The sequence below is a fragment of the Neopelma chrysocephalum genome, unplaced genomic scaffold (genome assembly GCF_003984885.1).
Source record: "Neopelma chrysocephalum unplaced genomic scaffold, ASM398488v2 Primary Assembly neopelma1_61b, whole genome shotgun sequence".
Classification (NCBI taxonomy): Eukaryota; Metazoa; Chordata; class Aves; order Passeriformes; family Pipridae; genus Neopelma; species Neopelma chrysocephalum.
Window position 1 is genome coordinate 7,213,088 of NW_020897717.1, and position 19,041 is coordinate 7,232,128.

Here is a 19,041-nt window from a genome sequence, read left to right on the forward strand (position 1 = left end):
AGTTTCTCTAGCACATTTGTTCTGGAAGGGAATTAAAATGTGGTATATATTTATCCCTAACAAACACACAAGTTAGGACTGCACCATGCTGTCTGGCTAATGTTTCAGAAACAAATTTCACAGTCACATTCTCAGAAAAACACAGTACATTACTTTCTTCCAATACATATGCAATAAAGAATTGGCTGCCTAATGGGAATTCTGCTTCTGTTCAAGCTAAATCACATCTAGTACTGGAGACAAACTGTTAATTTCTGGCAATCTTGGGTAGGATTTTACGTCTATAAACTCATTCAATGGATTACACACTTGTCAATACATTCATTTTTTCCATCTGTGACAGACACTTTGTGGGTGATGTTCTACATTTTATAAATAATCTCTGAGCACTTCATTTCAATCTGCTAATATATATTTTTTAAATATCTTTAATGATATTTTACTGTTTCAGGACATCATATTCTGGAGATTATAACACTACTCAGGCAGAGTACACTTCTCAAAAAGAGAAAACATTATACAAGCATAGCATGAGTATTCAAAACATGCCACTCTCCTGATTTAAGTTTGCAAAAAGACCAAGAAAAAATTGCAATACTACTCTTTTTACTTAAATTAGAGGTAATTAAACAATTGCTACTACAAAGTGTTGTTGTAAATCTTGATAAAAATTCCAAAATAATGCCAAGCAGTATTTTGTAATGGCAGTAGACATAAACAGGACACAAGCAATAAAATATCTATACCAAAAGAATCTAAACCCATAAATTAATTTTAGTATTAAATATCACTGCACAATGCTAGGCAGCAGTTTCCATAAAATAAGTGGTCTGTGCCAAATTGCACTTCAAAAAAAAAAAGCTTCAAAGTTTCATTCAAATTTTCCACTTAAATGGCAGGATATTATCACTTGAAGAGGAAAAGTAACCTTAAACAGATCAAATCATGGAGGCAGTCAAGAAGCGTTGAAGAAATCTTTGGAAAGTTCATTTCAAGAGTAAAATGAACATTCTTTCATGCAAACTTAATTTGCATGTGCTGAAAGTATCAGTATAGGATGATCACATAAGATAAACAGATCTTTCAAAAGGTCTTCTTTCAAAATAATAATTATATACTCTCTCTGCTTTACTTGACTGTCTTTAGTTTACTTAGTTAATCATGCCTGTAGGCATCCATATACTATAGGATTTCTAATGTGGCAGACCTCTTTAAAACTAAGATGCAATTTCTGTTAACACATCAACATTTATCTTCTATAGTGTTAGAATTTGACACCAAAGTACAGGACATTCAAATTGAACAGGTGATAAAGTTGTCATAGTATTAATTCCTTACACTGCAAAACCCAGGTCACAAATGGAATGGGGGAGTTTAACTTTTAACACTTTCAGTGCATCTGAGAAGGTTCAGTTTCATAGATGTCACCTTCCCTCACTACCACCACTATACCAATTACAACTTCTGAGAAATACTGAGCTATTTTTTTGAACAGTAGGTATGACATACCAGTGTATCCAACTTATTTTACGTGCTGCTTATAATTTTATTACAGCCAATCTAATCCTGATAATTAATTTTACTGGAAAACATTAGTAGATAGTCAGAAATACACCTGGTTTATGCCTCATCAATCATTCAATGCCTGACTTCTCATAAAAAATAATAATAATCTAATAAAAAAAGTTATTTTTTCTTCTTAAAAAAAAATTTAAAAATTTGCATTTCAGTTAGTTATTTTAAACAAATGAAAGCATGATATGCCCCTCCCCAAAAACAACTGTAAGAAAAAATTTACAAAACAAAAGTAAACCAAGTGAAACTTTTAACCAAATGCAATTAAGATGCAGTACAAGAAATTAAAGATCTTTTAGACTTCGCTTCCTGTAGATAAATACCCCAAAGGTAATTAGTACATTAGATTGAGCATGATTCTGTGTTACACTCAACTCTTAAAAAAATGAAACTGAGTTATGTGCAAATAACTTCTCCAAAAATAATATGAGAAAGCTTAGATCATTTTAAAAGTGCAGGCAAAAGGAAAATTATTTGTTGCCTCTCAATTTCAGAACAATCTCCCTTCTCCCTTAGCTTTCCTGACAGATGTATATTCAGGTTTCAATTAGCTATTCAGATCATGAATTGTATGTTTACACAAATCTCATGGTAAAACTCAATTTATGAACATAACACGTGTATAAAGACTAGAAATGAAAAACAGGCTACATATAGAGGCTACAAATGAAAGATATCATGTGATACAGGCCTGTTACTTGTCTACAGACATTTAAACTGCTACTGAGCATTTTCAAAGCCAATAGAACATGCATAGTCCAATCGCCTCTTATCCTCTAGAGCTTGAATTTATAAAAAAAAAAAGTCATTCTTCACTTGAAAAAATCACTTTTGAAATAGAACTGCCTCCAATGACCTTAGAGTTCTCTCAGTGTTCAGTCTTATGGTTCTTATAAATCAATCACTGATGATCAAAAAACAAGACTTACAAAACACACAAAAGAGATTTAATTCATTGTGTTCTAAATTCCTAGAAATAAATAGAAAGAATTACACGTTCAGAATAAACTGAGCTGTAACCATGCATTAGTGACCAACTTCTCCATAATGCTGCATCAAGAATGGCTGGCTTATGGAAATGCCCAATGCTGGAAGGAAGGAAAAAATGAGGCTGCCTCTTTCCCAAAACCCTGCAGAACAGTCTGCAAAAAGGAACTTACACAAACCAGAGAACATGGAAACATAGTGTCCTAAAGTCACACTATTCCTCACTTTTTAGTCCTTACATTAAATCACATTCAGGTAGATCACACGCAGTCCCAGATATGAAATAATACCCTTCCATTTTAGGGTTTTTTTTACAGCAAAACTAAAGGCAATGACTTTATTATATGCATGAAACTACAAGGTCACCTACCATTCAAGGTCAAGAGTAAATATTCAACTAATGAAAAGATACCTGAAATTCACCTTTATTTTGGAATTAGCTTCTTGTACTCTTTTGATATCTGTAAATAAACCTGAACAATGTGATTCTGGACTCCCCACCCCCAGTTCAGACGATGTTTTGGTTGACAGACACTGTACAGTGGTCTAGCACCACTAATTCCAATCTGAATACAGAAAGATTGCAACAGATTTTCTGAAATTCCTCAAATAACAACACACAAGGTAATACAGTTTTTAGGAAAGCATAGTGAAAGTGATTCTGTGTAAAAATAATAAGAGTACCATACCATATATAAATAATAATATTAAAAATATTTATTTTTGAAAAAGGGTTACCACAATGCATAGAGATTGTATTCCTTAAAAAAAAAAAACACCAAAGAACAAGCAAACACACAGAAAACTGACTAAATTAAAATGAAATCTTTGGTCCTCCAGTTTTGGTTCGCCTTTTTTTTTAAAAACCCTTACTGTTATAAATATGCAAATTCCCTGTGACTTCCGCATTCTAAAGATAAATAGGACTTTTCACGTGAATAAATTTAAACAAAACAATTTAGAGAAGAACTTTTTCTTTAGGATGCAAAGTATTTTGATTTACTCAAATGTAAAAACTACATTTTATCTGCATCTGCTATCTGTTTTTAATTTTCTACAGAATAAACTTAAAAGAAAAATCAGACTTGCAGTAAAACGGCAAGAATCCGAACTTAGAATAAGTCCATTTAGGCAAAGTCACTGAGGTAGAAAATACAGCAAAGTCAACTAAACCCTGTGACGTTGTTGCTTGAAAGGTGATTTGAGTGCTCACAGGGATAACAAGCACATACACAGCATACAATAAAAAAACCTGTATCCTTCATAAGACTGACTGCCTGACAGAACTCATTCAGTACTTGAACAATCTCAGCCAAGACTCTACAGCTATTACTGATAACAAAATCTTTCCAACAGCAATCATACACAACCTTCCACACAAATGTCACAGCACAGACCATTCGTGGTGCAAACAGAAGGCAAAAGATAAGACAGCTACTTTAACCATTTCCTTCAAGCTGATGAAAAATAGGAAGTTCATAACAAACAGAAGACTGAGAACAGAAGCCTAAGTCTTCTCAAGAAGCTAAAAACAGCAGGACAGCATGGCTCTCTTTTTATGAAACTAAAACTCTGACTGACTTCTCTTCAAGCATAAATCAAAGTTGAGAAAGGCAGTCCCTGCTTGGACAGTTTGGGGCAGGGGTAAAAAAAACAACCAAAACCCAAATAAACAAACAAAAAAACAAACCCCCACCCACACTCCAGCAATCCCCAAGTAGAACAACCCGCATAACACTCCTCAATTGTGGAACAGTTTTTATAAACTCTAATTGATAAGCAGCAGGATTTCCAACTCTTCCAACTTATCAGTTGACTGTTAACTTAGAAGTTGTGAATGATCTGAGAACTGAAGCTCAGAAATTTCTGTTACCATATCATATACTTGGTATACTTATACTATTCCTATATAAGGAATAAAAAAACCAACTTGATCCATGTAATTGAGTGTTTGATCAAAATTATACATGCATTTAATACCTAAACAAATTGTACCAAAAGGCAGCATTTTTAAATAACATTGAAAAGACTTAATAAAACACTATGGCCTGTAATGCAAAGCTTCAAATACCTAATTGAGCTTCTGTAGTACATGTGGCTGCAACTCTAAACTACAGATTTTCCTTGCAACTGCATGGTTAGGCAGAAGCAAAGTCTTTACTGAAAACAGGTAGAGAAAGGCCATTTATATGTGGTTTTGTTTAATTTATAGTAAAACTGATAAAAACCTATAAACACGCATTGAATTGCCCAGCACATAAATCTCTAATCCAGCTCCCTAGAAGTGAGATTGTCAAGACTGATGTAAAGGATATTATCCTATTGAAATTTGACATGAACAACATTATTGTTTGTGATGAGCAAGCATTTGACACTTAATTATGCAAAATTTACACTGAGCTTAATAATGAAAAAAAAAATCTGCAAATCTGACAAGTGACTAACACATTTAAATTGGATAACCCTCAAGAAACAGCTCCTTCTTTTAGAAGGTATTATAGAAAAAATTCATCCTGAACTCAAAAGTGCAACCAACAGAAACTCCATTTGAGAACAAAATATATTTGAGTACACATAAACAGGAGTTTTATTATTTGTCAAGATTTGTCTTGTCTAAACCTTTGATCCATTTTAGATATCAATTGTGCAAGGGGGAGTCTAGCTTTTTATACAGATACTTTGCATAGAGTTTATAATTTTCTTTACTAGAAGGAAAAAAAAAAAGCTTTGAACAGAACATTTTCCCTACAGGCTGCTTCTTCCTCCCTTTCAGAGATTTTAATTCCTCTTCTGTGTGTCTCAGTAAGGGCACAGTCCTCGTCCTTGCCCACTCCACACTCTTCCTATATTGCTTTAAATGGCCAGAGAGTACCTAATTGTGTCAGATCACTGCTCCATAAAGAATTCTCTAGAACACAGTGGTCTCCTTTTAAACTCAGATGCAAGAGAAGCAGCACTGGGCTGGGAACAAGACTGCAGCTGGGAGGGGACCATCAGCATGAGAAAAATCGCATGGAGCAGTACACAGACATCTCCATAACAGTGGTTCGAAGAACATCCCTCTAGGCTAATTAAAACAGGGACTTGCAAACAGTCTGCCATTGCTGGTAGGACTACTCAAGTAGGACTAGCAGCCAGTTCTCAAGCTAAACCTTTAAACCGAATCATTCCACATCATACTGTCTATCTCTTGATGCTTTTTTCCTTCCATATACCTCTGCACGGAAACTAAAAACTCACTTCCCAACTCAACCCTAACATACTCCCATTTCTCTCTCTGACATGTCTCTGTTTTGCTCAGTGATCTCTGGTTCTACTTGACTTGCTCAGCATTCAGAATCCTTACAGCAGGCACAAGGAGCAGAGTCGGATAAGCTGACAGGAGCCGCTGCTACACACAGGCAATTAACTTGCAGAAACTACTCTTAGCAGGCAGTTCCCATTGTTCAGATAAGCATGTGCACACTTCTAGCCGTGGACAGCCGCCCCTGTGATGCTGCCCAGGATAACACAGTTTGGAAATCTTTGTGTGCCCAAAACCATCATTCAAGCACCTGAGCAACTTAAGACAAGTAGAGGAAATTCAGAGTTAACTCCCTGTACAGTGTACTTTCAAGCTAGTGGCTTTGTGCTAAATCTTAAAAATTATTCCATATTCTTACAAGAGAAACAAACTTTTAAAGGTTAGTAGCTGCTCTGTTAAGTGACTCATACTATGCATATGTTATACATTTTCCTATATTGCAGTATTATAATCTAATTATACTGAAAACTTTTTGGTAGGTATTAATGCTGTTAGCTTAACATTAGTGCTTGCAGTTCCTAATCTTCAGGTGTCCCTTTTATTTTTAGACTAAGATTTGCTAAAAGCTCAACATATTGTCTCAAGCCTTTATGGAAAAGTCAGCTGAAACTGAGCATGCTAATGACATTGACTGAACACACAGAAAGAAGTTATCTACTACTCAGCGTCATCACTGGAGGGAAGGTGACTAAGTAGCAGTTTCAGGTTTCTCTTGCAGCTTCTCTTACTGAAATGACTGTAGGTAAGCACAGAAAAAGATGCATCCTAAGATCATCTTTGAAGCGTGGGTATTTTGATTAAACAATTGTCAACTCACATACTTGTTTACTAAGAGGCAAACTTCCAGTCCCAACTCTTTCTCTACAAAGACACACCTCCCCAGGATAAAAGGTAGAAGACCATGGTCTGAATCTCCTCAGTAGGTTGTTAAGCTGGAGCACAATAGTAGGATTGTTTCATGTCAGAAATCTCAGGAGGTCTCCAGCCCAAACTCCTCCTCAAAGCAGATTCAGCTGTAAGATCAACCAGAGCTGTATCTTCTTGGATTTTGAACACCTTTAAGGACAGAGATGACACAACCTCCCTGTGTACTTGCTCCACCATCTGACCATCCTCATGGGAAAAAAAATTATGCTCATGGCCATTCTAAACCTCTTATTGAAAGTTATTACAGCTTTATCCCATCCTCCCACTACACAGCCCTATCAAGAACCTGTCTGTCTTCTCAGCAATATCCCTCCAGCCACTGGGGGGTTGCTGCTGGTCTCCTGCTGGGAAGTCACCTTTTCTCCAAGTTGCACAAGCTCAACTCCTTCAGCCTGTCCTTGCAGGACAAGTGCTCTAGCCCTAATAAGTGTGACAGCCTCCACTGAACTTATTTCAGTTTACAAGTAACTTTCCTATATTGAGGGACCCAAACCGGGATGCAGTAATTAGATGGGATCAGTAAAGGCGAATGACCACTTGCCTTGATCTACTGGCTATGTGCCAGATGGCCAACTTCACTACCAGAGCCCACTGCTGGCTTACATCCTCTTTCTGTCTGCCTGTATCCCAGGGCCTTTCCCACAGAGCTGCTCCTCTCAGCTCCTTCATACCCAAATAAATTTCATACATTTATGAATTATATGAATAAAAGTACCTTCATATGCTATAATTTTCCCTTCAGCTTGGAAAAAATTATTGGCATCTCATGCCACAAAGGAAAAATAGTCTTTGTGAGTCAGACACATTAGCAGATGTGGAGGTAATTTTTTTTTGTTGTCACTCTACTTTCATTCTCCTACTTGCTACAACATTATCCAAATTTCAGAGAGCATTCAAATGACTAAAATCTTCTCAGACCATCAATAGAATTAAAAGGTCGATAAACTACCTAAGGTTCCAAGACCTTGACAACATGATCTGTTTAAAAAGGAAGCAAGAGAAATCAAATTGGTTTTCTGCATTTGCAATGACTGGACAAAACTGCAGATGTTCACATGCTTCATGAAGAGAGCTAAAAGATCTACCTTAAAATGAAGCATCTGTAAGAGAGGTCAAAGAAAAATTATACAATCTGAACAGTAACAAGTTACTTGAGTGTGGATAAGCATCTTCTCAAAAGTTCTACAGGATCTTGGGGATACAACAGCTACTAACAGTGACACATGAACTCTAATTCATTTGTGTTATACCTAGGGGTGTGAAGGAGGGAATGTGGACAACTAAGCATTGTCAAGGCTCACAGCTATACTAGCCAAATTAGTAGGGACAGATCAGCAGGCCTTTTAAAAAGAAAAATCACAGCTCACATAATTACTAAAGTTCTTCAAAAAGATCATAGAGATACATAAGGAAACTCAAGGTGACAGCCTATTGGGTCTCTAATAGGCTTTAAACAAGTTTTAAGAAAACTAAGAAATAACAAGAGGCAAGATCTTCTGCATGGATAGACAGAAGATGGTGTGATTTAGCATGGTTGTTCCTATAGTGGTGGGCTAAGTTTTCTTGAAAATGATGATTTCAATACTTAGCCATGTTACATTGCCTAACGAGACTGTTCTAGCAAATCCTGGTACACAAATGGTTCATTCATTATTGCTTCACAAAGCAAATGTAACGTCAGAAAATTTATTCTGACAAATTACAGTTATTGTATATTTTTATTTTAAATAATAGGAAATAGTTACTATAAATTGTATTAGCTTTCTTGAAAATACAATTTAGTACTTCTTTTGTTTGGTTGGGGTATTTTTAGTCAGAGTATTACTGCAAATAGTTTCACTAGACTTCCATATCATGACAACAAAGCAGTCAACAAAGTTTTTTGTTAGGTTTATTCAGAAAATATCCTTTCCTGCATAAGTTTTAATAGAGCTTTGACAGAGAAACAATTATTAACCTTTTTTGCCTTTGTTGCAGCCTCTCCACAACCCTATGAATAAACGAAAGTAAGCATTACTTAAGAAATTACTGAGATTACTGTAAGCAATTGGCTTCCCTATCTGCAACACCACTTTGACTGTATTTGTTTAGCTAAGCTGCCATGCATTTTACTTTGTGTAAACGCATTGACATTGTGTGACAACTACAATTAGGCCTACGATAGCATGCAGGAGGCAGAAAGACCAGTGCAGGCATATGACAGAAACAATTATACATTATATGAAATCCCGCAGAGCAAAAAATTTCCACTTACTCCCATTCGTAAGCATTATCCTACTTGCTAAATGATATCCCTAATGCTATGCCAGTACTTTTCTCTGTCATTCTCTGCTTGTTAGCAATCCATGTAAGACAACCTGTCACTGCGTCAGTAGTTCCACTGCTGAGCCATACTGGTTGAAATGCCAGAATTTAAAAACATTTGGATTTTAAAGTTGTGAGACGAGGAAAAAAAAAAAAAAATCAATGTTACATAAAACTCTACCAAGTATCTAAACTGATTTGTCTTGGTGGAATTTCCCTGTACACAAAACAGGACTAAATAAAAGTCATTAAAGGTGACAAGAATTTGATCATATTCAGAACAATTTATAAAAGTATGCCTTGTAACCGAATAACAATGATAATAATTACTTGCCCAAAGCAAAACTCTATAGGTTTTTTTTCTTGCTTGTTTGGGGTTTTCAGTTTTCTTTGTTGAACTTAGTCTCACATTTTAGAAGCTGTTGTTCAAATACAGAAGGTGCATGCACCAGACAGCAGCTTCTGGCCATCACATGCAGAGAACTAGGTACCTTGGTCCTGTACTGTAGAGATGCTTGAAACAAGATACTCTTTGTCCAAATTCATGCTTTTGGTTCTCAGAGATAAACCTTTTTATTCTTGCTTTGCAGGGATGAGGAGAATGTCTCCAGTGTGGGGTAACAGATTTGAAAATAAACTGCTAGATCCACAGAATAAGCCACTGAAGAAAGTGTTTTTAAGACAAAGAAAGGACCTTCTTCAGTATCCTATTAGCCAAAATCTAAGTCAATGCTGTAGAACACAGTCTCCTGTTCTCCAGTGTATTAAAAGAAACTAAAAACTCAATCTTCAAACTAGAGTCTAGACAAACTGGAACACTTGGCACTGGGGGGAAAGAAGGGTTTCACACAACCATAACATCATTCAAATCTGACAACTTTTACTCCCATGTTTTATTCCCAAGGATGTTGATAACAAAAGTGGTAAGAGACTGCTGAAAGCAATCTGGTCTGGTCTCTCTCCAAAGTTACAGTCTTCACTAAATGTGTGATCTAGGTGATTTAGCTAAACCATTACAAACAAAAGGGGCAAAGAAATACAAGGCATATGCATTTTGAACCAAATTTTAACTTTGTTTATACTTGTTTACTGCAATTGTGTAAAGGATTTATGATTCAATACATCTCTAAAGTGGAAAAACAGTTGAATCTGGAATATCTCATTATGCATATTGATTTTAATAAAACTTTTTGTCTTTTGAAAGTAAATGAAAGTTCTTTTCATTTCAAAAATTAAAGAGAAATATAAAGTTGTCCAATACACCCATGGGGCAGGGGCAAAAAGGTATGCTGCATTATCCAAAGCCTAAACACCCAGTTTTGGAGAACATTTTACTCAATAACACAAAAATGGTAACATCAATGCATGGAAAAAAAAAAAAAAATCTATTCCTACAAAAAAATGCATATATTTCTTCAATAAACACTAAGAAAACCCCACCACCATCAAAAAAACAGTTGCCCATTCAGACAGAACATAAGTTATCATGGTATGGAAAAAGTGCAAGCAATTTGAATTTTTAATCTATTAGAATACATCAACATATTTATATCAAAATAACTTAGTGGTTACAGGACTCTTTTTTTATTTTTCAGCCCTGTTGTGACCGGTCTTCTGGAATCTGAATTGGCAGAATTGGCATGTCTTCAGTCATTTGAATTGGATTTACATGTCAGTAACTTTGAAAATATAATAACTGATGGTGTGTGAATCTTCGGTTTTTCTAATTTTTTTTTAAACAGGTTTGGGGATTTTCTGTAAACATAAAATATGCCTATCAATCACCTTCAAAAAGTTATTCTTCATTTACATTAGAGGACAAATTTTATGTGTAAATAAATTTAGCAGTGTCTTCTCTTTTATTATACTATACTATTATTAGATGATATAAAACCTGATTTTTCCTAATTGACTTGAAGTTGTCTAAATTCTTTCTTTTGATATAAGGTGATTGCTCTAACTTTTAGTTTTAAAGAGTCATACATTATAGCACAATAATTTGGAGATACAGCTCATTATCCACTTGTAACAGTACAGGCTGAAAAATCTCCATAAAGATTCAAAATCTTCACAAAATCCCATAAAATCCAAATATAATTATTTTATTGTATTAATTTTAAAAATCATTTAGATTTGTTTTCATGAATGAAAAGATTTGACAGTGAATGGATTAGCTTCCAGGCCATCAGCTTACATAAAGAAACAGCAACAGCTGAATCATCTTTTGTTTTTCCCTGGAGGTCAGAGGGCTATGGAAACACTTAGATAACAATCAGTCAAAACTACCATAATTCAGACATTTTTATCCTCCTAAAACCAAATCCTTTTTTCCACCAGCCACTTGAAATAACTGCGGATTAATCCAGCTAAACTGCTCCAGTGCTCCGTGTACCAACAGATCCTTGATTTGTGGGCTTGGTGTTTCTAAATTTTGATGGATTATTATTTCCTTCTAAAGACAGCAAGAAAACTGCATCACTTATTGCATTTTGGGGATTAACAGGGTGTGAGAAAAAGAAGACAGTAACATAGTGAAATCATGTGTTCATGATGTAAGAGAGATGATCTACTCATTTAACTAAATTAAGTATTTAACACAAAATGTTAAGCTCCAGAAGAACTTAGTAATTAGTTTTTAATAAATACGGAATTTAACTTCAGGAAAAAAATCAAATAACTAAAATTTCAACAGAAAAAAACATCTACTTTATATGTAATATTCACTATTTCACAATTAGGCTCTTTCTTTAGCAATTTAAATAAGCAGAACTCAGTAGGAAAAGACTTCCTGTCTGGCAGACAACCCCAGCTTATCCCGAAAACCCTACAGTTCAACCAACTACTTCGGAATCACATCAGTACTTCCTGGCTACTTGATACACACATTGAGATAGTCCTTTTCTTTTAGTCTTCTGGCAAGCTTTCCTCTTGAGCATATGAATGTCTACATAAATATTTTTTTCTTTATGATAGGTACATTTTACAGCAAGAATAGCAGTGTATCATATTCTATTCATATACTTGTTCTGAAACAAGTTTGTACACCTTATAAACAAATCTGGCAGTGACTTATAGTTTATTTCTGGTTATTAAAAGTCAAAATAATAATGCAGGTGATCTACTAGAGACCATTCATTGTAAAATAATCTGCCATTTGCCAGAAATCAAATTCTTCTTGTTTTATACAAGTTATTTCATTTCATACGTTTATTAAATAAGCTCTATAGAAATTGGAAATAATGCCTTGTTTTTAATTAAAAAAGTATACAGCAAAAAAAAGCAGCCCACAATGAATGGAAAATACATTTAAGGTTACAAATATATATATTCAGAACTCCTTGGACTTATTGCAAGTGATACTCTTCTCACATAATCTTTTCTCATTAAGGAATAAATATCAAGATTCTTGAAAATAGTATCCACATCTGGATGCTTCTGAGGAAACTTTTTTCTTTTGTTAGCACTCAATATAGAGTGGGAATTATGCTGATGAACCCAACTCATTTTAAAATTTACTAAGTAAATATAACTGCAGACATAAGACACAGGTGCTCACGGTTCTTTAATGTTATCCAAATGCTAAATAAATATTGTACTTGAAATTTTGTTTAAAATAATAGTTCCTATGTAGCAAAATACTAAGGCACAGGTAGTTGTGCTAGATTATAAATAAATAAAATAAAATTTAGAAATCATCGGCGATTTTAAAGCTATGCCAAGGCTAGAAACATTTGTTTCAAACATGCTACAAAACAGACAAGATGCTTTGATGAAAGAGAGTATTTTAAAATAAGAAGACACAAAGAAATATTCTCTATGTATAGTCTGTTTAAAAAGGAAGAGAAGAAATTTATTTTTCACTTATTTCACTATCGTGTTATTATTCCATAAAATGGTCTAGTCCTCAACATCTTCCCTCTGTGCAGCCTATATTAAAGAACTAACCAGACCATGCAATTAAATAAACAAATATCGAATGCCTAAACTGCATTATGCACAAACTGGAAATGGACATTGTCTTTTCAACAGCTACTCAATTACCCTTTCCTTCTTTCTTTCTTTCTAATATCTAGCAATATTCATGAATTTTCTCAGACCTACCATTTTACTTTCTCTGCCTCTATGTACTAGTTTAGTTCAAGAGTCAGCATGAGCAATATTGCAAGACAAGGATTTTTACTTTTTTCACTAATCAAAGATCTTGTATTTACCTTCTGCAAGCATGTCTGGCACATCTGCTTGATATCTAGGCCCCACTCTGATTTCTCCCTTGTCTGCTAAAAGCGTTTTCAGTGATGGATCATATACCAGTGAATAAAAAAAAGTATCCTAAAAAAGAAGACACATTTGCAACAGCATAATACTCTTTAAAACTGGGGTTTCAATATTTCCTTTTGGAAATTTGCGCACTTTACAGAACCCAGGTTTGGCACATAAATCCCATTTTTACATAACACAGATGTTTCATGAGTGCTTTTAAAAGGGTAATCGAAGCTTCTGCCTTTGCTGGGACTTATTTCAGAACTGAGCAATAATGAAAAGATTCATACACAAAAATATATCAATGGATTTGAAAAAACACAATGTTAACTTCTTTCTGAATTTAACGTTTCCACTCATAAGTATCTCTACTATATTGACTTCGCATGATAAATTAGTCTCAAAACGCAGTAAACACTGTGTAAACCTTCTCAGACATAAAAATAGGTATTGGCAAATCTGGTACAGTACCTAAAGTACAGTGCAAGTCCTGTTTTCAGAAACATTTTTATCAATTATCAGTGGTTTTGGTGTAGAAATTGAAAAATAAAGATATCCTAATTTCAGTTTAAAACCACTGTCTGCCTGATGTTATATTAAGACACTCCAAAGAAAAATATGTTTATTCTGAAGGCATTTTGCACTACATTTTGCAATTATCTGTCAAATTCTTGGGGTATTTTCTTCCCTTCTGGTAAAGCTAGCATCCTTAGTACTTTCCACAGGAAATGAAAGTTGAGGAAATACTTTCCAAATATTAAAAAAAAAAAAAGAAAAAAAAAGCCATGTGAATTCTCCCTGAAGTATCTGCTACAGGAAAACATCTGTATATTTTTCTTCTGTAAGATACCACATAAATTACTTCAAATTAATTATTTTCTAAATACAAACATATCTTTTAAGAGCGTCAAGATTTTATCCAATAAATTTTTTTAAATGAGTGTTTTCAACCACATAATTTTTCTAACCTATCCTTCAAGAAAAGATTTTCAAAGTACTGTCTGCCCATTTGTTAAAAATACAGCTGTAAAAGACCAAACCCATTACAATATTTACCCAAATAGAAATCATATATTACCTCTTTCTCCAGGTATGACAGCACAGATTCTGTCTCATTCAGAAGTGCAACACTGCATTTTCCCCTACACAAACATAAGGAAGAATGGTTACTTTGTAAAAAGTTCAGATTTTTACTAAGGATAAAGTTATTTACAAGAAAATGATCTAGATATACTTTAAACTATTACACCAAAAATATAAAAATATTATAAAATATAAAAATGAACATTGTCATACTTTAAAGATACCAAAATAAACAGCAAAACAACCGAATAAATGGCTGTACCAACCCACATTCAAATACATTGGAACTCCACCAAACTGGGAAATAGTTTCAGGAATGGAGAAGCAAAGAAGGTGAAGAGGTACTGTGGCAAACAATAAATACACATTCAGTTAATAAAAAGGTCTGCATCAATGAAACATCACCTCAAAGTGACTTACCTCGCGTAAGTTCAGTGCCTAATTTGAAAACAAATAACCCAAACTAGAAAGAACATAAGGTTTTGCAAGTGTCCTGTAAAAATAAAGTGCTTTTCCTCTTTTGAATGGAATTGTTTCTGATAATGAATCGTGGAATTCTATTGATTTCTTCTATGACCACATTAAAATGCTGATGACCACATTTCTGTGCAGGCTCCTGTTATTCAGTAGTGGTACAGACCTGCCCATGTGTAACACCTGTAGCTAAAGCAATGGGAGTTTGACCCCACTACCCCCACCCCTTTCTCATCTCCCTCTCCCCCAACATTGCCTTGGCCTCTAATTCCTCTGTCTCCAGCTTCTCTGCAAATAATCTGCAGAATTATTTTTAACAAATGGTATTTTAAAGAAATACACATGGATGTGGATGAAAAATGTTAAGTGTGCTGAATCATCTTGTTAGCAACTGGCATTTTTATGTTATCATTTACAACAAAACTACCATTATATATATAATTATAATATATACTTATTACTCTTTACATACAGCACCTTGTATTTCATGCACCTAACCTTCAGTTTAGTTGGTATTTACCAGGAGGTTCCAGTGGCATTACACATATGGCTGTAGGACCTCTGCCCAGAACACTCATCTCCCATCTTCTTCTGTCATGAACACACCAACATACAACTATAGAAAGAATAATTGTTTGCAGAGATCTTTTTGATTTTAAGGTAAAAACCTGTCTGTTCTTGTCAGTGGATGCCAGTGGCTAAAGTCAACCAGAAACACTGAATGCCAATGGCCAAGGGCTGATCATTAGGCGAACATACCCAGCTAATGTTTTATTCATTGCCACTGCACATCATGTGAAAGGGAGTTAATCCACATATGAAGACTGCAGTACATAACCTCCTGAATTTCTCTTTGTTGTCATACCTGTCAGAAGAACCACACCATCAAAGAGAAATGGTGGAAAGATGAGCAAGAAAAATCTGAGCACAATACACAAGAGCAAAGGAAAAGACTCCTCTAGTAGGAAACCTTTTCTATACTCCACCAGGTCTTTGAAAGTTTCTTTGAAACTTTTGGCCTTGATAGTTCCAGAACGTTCACTTCTAAAAATTAATTATATGTTGTACCATGAAGTCAGTTTGCCAACTTTATTTTAATGTTTTGTTGGTGTCTTTTTTAGAGTAAAAGGCTAAAGAGGAGTTTACCTTTCCAGCCTGCTTCTATTCCATACATCTCTAGAATGCTCTCTCTTCACTACAGCCTACCCTCATTTAATTCCAATCACTGCAGAAGCATTCATTGCTTCACTGCCATCACAACTGCAGGAGCATTTTATTGACTGACCTCAGACTTTGTTGCTGGTAATCTACAAAATTCATTTTATTTCATTAAGAGACAAGATTAATCCCCCCAGCATATTCTTTAAGGGAGTGAATTTCTACTTGATGCTACATTTCTTTGAACAGCATATTAACCATGTAATGGCTGGAGTCACACGGAGGTAACATTTTGTATGCATATATGACCTCTCACATGCAGAGACTAGAGTCTCAAAAAAGGTAACACTAGACATACAGTAGTAGATGCCACACTAAAACAAAAACAAACATACCACCAAAATCCCCCACATTTGAAAAGAGGTAAATAACAGAATTTTTTTCTAATTTTGACTCTATATATTACAGTTACCAGTTTCTATAATGTAGAAACCTACAATACTTAATACAAATGATTTGGAATCTTTACAAAATGATTAAAAGGCTACTGTTTATATATCTCCTCTCTTTCCCCCCCCCCATCAGAGGAAAATCTTATCTGTCTAGTTGTAAATGGTCTACTGGGTTGAACCAAGCATCCAGTTCATTATATTGTCTCCAGCATCTCTCAATCATGGATGCTGAGGAAATGACTTAAGTGAGTATTGATTTGCAGTGATGTCCCTTAATATTCTCCAACCACCACTGCACTTTTCACCCTTTCTTCCAAAACTAATAATCAAAATGCCCTGGAGAAAACGTTAACGTCATTTAAACCACATTACAACACGACCTGGGAGTTATTTCTCTAAGGCATGTATTTGAAAACCCAGAGCTTCTCCACATTTAAATATAAAATATTTTCCTCCTCACAGTGTTCTGGAACTTCATTTATTAATGTTTTTAAACAATTACAGATAATTGGGACAGATGGAACTATATTAAATAAATAATCAATGTAACAGGATAAAATCTGACTGTTCTAAACTAGACACAGAAAAGAAAGGGGGAGCTAGCTACCTACAAAACCAAATGAAAGAGAATGTACACTGCATTTACCAGATTATAAAATCAGTTACACGGCAAAATAAAATTATACTCTTTTTGCAAAAACAGTAGGATTTCTGAAAGATCTGAGTATTATTTAGACTGGTAGTGCACAATGTTCTATTGGAGTCTCCTGCCTAAAATATTAAATTATGCAGCATTTGAGAAATAAAAAAAACCCTATAAGTGGAGAGCTGTCTACTGTTTTTTCCTCTTATGCGACTGATTCTCTGATTTAAGCTGTATTCCTCCACCAAGTAGCATTCTTGACTTAACTGATATCACCTGGATGAATTACTAGTAAATAGCATCAGAAGGTCTCAGTGATGTTAAGATGACGTCTGGTTTTGACCCCTTTCTCAAATTAAAAATATTCAGAAAATTTTTTACTTCCTACAGATTTAGGCAAAATATATCTTGTATGAGTGTTGACGGAAAATTTCAGCAACCTCAGCAATGCACAAATAACAGTAAACAACAGAAATAAGTTAGCTTGTATGTTTTCACTTACAATTTAATTCTGATGAGACTAAGTTGTGCCTTCAGAATTCTTTCTGCTCTTAGATGTACTTCATATTTAAACTGGTCACAAAAAAAAGTTATTCCATTGAGCTGACAACAATGTCAACAAAACCTGTAATATTATTAAATCAGCCAGCAAAAAAAGTAATTTAGAGGTCTTGCACTAAAAGGGGACAACACAGCTTGCCTATATATATGCTCATGGTATTACCAGCCTCTATCCTATAAACCACTCAGGATTCAATTGCTTCTTCTGTCCTAGTAACCAGAGTCACAACTCATAACTTTTTTCTTTAAAACATTAATCATTTGAAAGCTCTTTTCATGTGCTACACCTTCCTTCACTCTTATTTGTTAGGAGCTCTTGTCTGCTCATCAATTTTTTTTTGTCTGTTTCAGGTGACACCAACCACAAGTTGACAATTCCTGAACATTTACAGCCATGAGCTAAGGGATGCCTAACAAGCTATTTTTCTCCATGCCTACAACATACTTCCATACCGCAGGGAAGCCCTTCTGTTCCAATATATAAATAAGACCACACATTTTCCACAAAAAAAATGACTTTGGAAAAAGTGCCTCAATGATTTTGTAGGAAAGGATTTCTTCAAAAGCCTTGGAAAGAAAGTCAGGACCATACAGTCCCAAAACCAAAATACAAATCATCTACAACCAAAACTGCAAAGCACACAGATGCTAACATGAAGATTATAAGGAAATGGTAAGACATTCTGATCATTGCAGTAGATCGAAGTCTCAGTGTAGTGAACATAAGGATTTATTTCCAACCCCCCTCCATGTTTTAGGGACTATTTTTCATGGAGGGCAGGAGGAGCTGTTTACTGTGGAACAAAGAAAAGGAGAAGAAAAATAAATTCTAAAAAGTAAATGGCAGCTTTGTGAGACCCTGATAGGTAAGACTGTCTTGGGCAATTCAATAAGGAGTTAATGGAAATCAACACTCCATGTGAGATGTCATTTAGTGTGCGAGTCCTGAAGGAGAGATTTCAAGGAGAGTAAGCAGAGACAGGACCTAATAAACCTTGAAAACTAAAGACAAAAATGTGCCACATTTCAGTGAGATCCAATAGAGAAATGAAAAACATGCAGGAACATATTTCAGAAAAGACTGTGACAAAAATCAATATTTAGAACAGAGAAACACAAGACTGGCCTTACTAATCTGTTCCAATGAAGACAAAAGATGAAGATAACCAGCTCAAGAATTTAAGTAGCATGAAAATAGTTGTACCAGGGCTATTATACAAGACAATGTTATGAAAAGATTTCAATATAGCCTGTTTAAATAACCTCGAACAAAGCACCAAACTGCCCAGAAAATACACTTAAATGATTTCTTT

General features: G+C 34.7%; 1 protein-coding gene across 4 annotated transcripts in view; it reads right to left on the bottom strand.

The window, feature by feature from the left end:
• The window catches only part of MTA3 (metastasis associated 1 family member 3), a 136,401-nt gene that overhangs the window by 85,458 nt on the left and 31,902 nt on the right, over positions 1 to 19,041 (bottom strand). For all 4 annotated transcript variants that reach the window (XM_027681854.1, XM_027681856.1, XM_027681857.1 and 1 more), the window contains exons 5-6: positions 14,436 to 14,499; positions 13,309 to 13,426 (exon numbers count right to left, since the gene is read on the bottom strand). In XM_027681854.1, the coding sequence (XP_027537655.1) occupies positions 13,309 to 13,426; positions 14,436 to 14,499 (182 nt within the window). The remainder of the gene's footprint in view (positions 1 to 13,308; positions 13,427 to 14,435; positions 14,500 to 19,041) is intronic.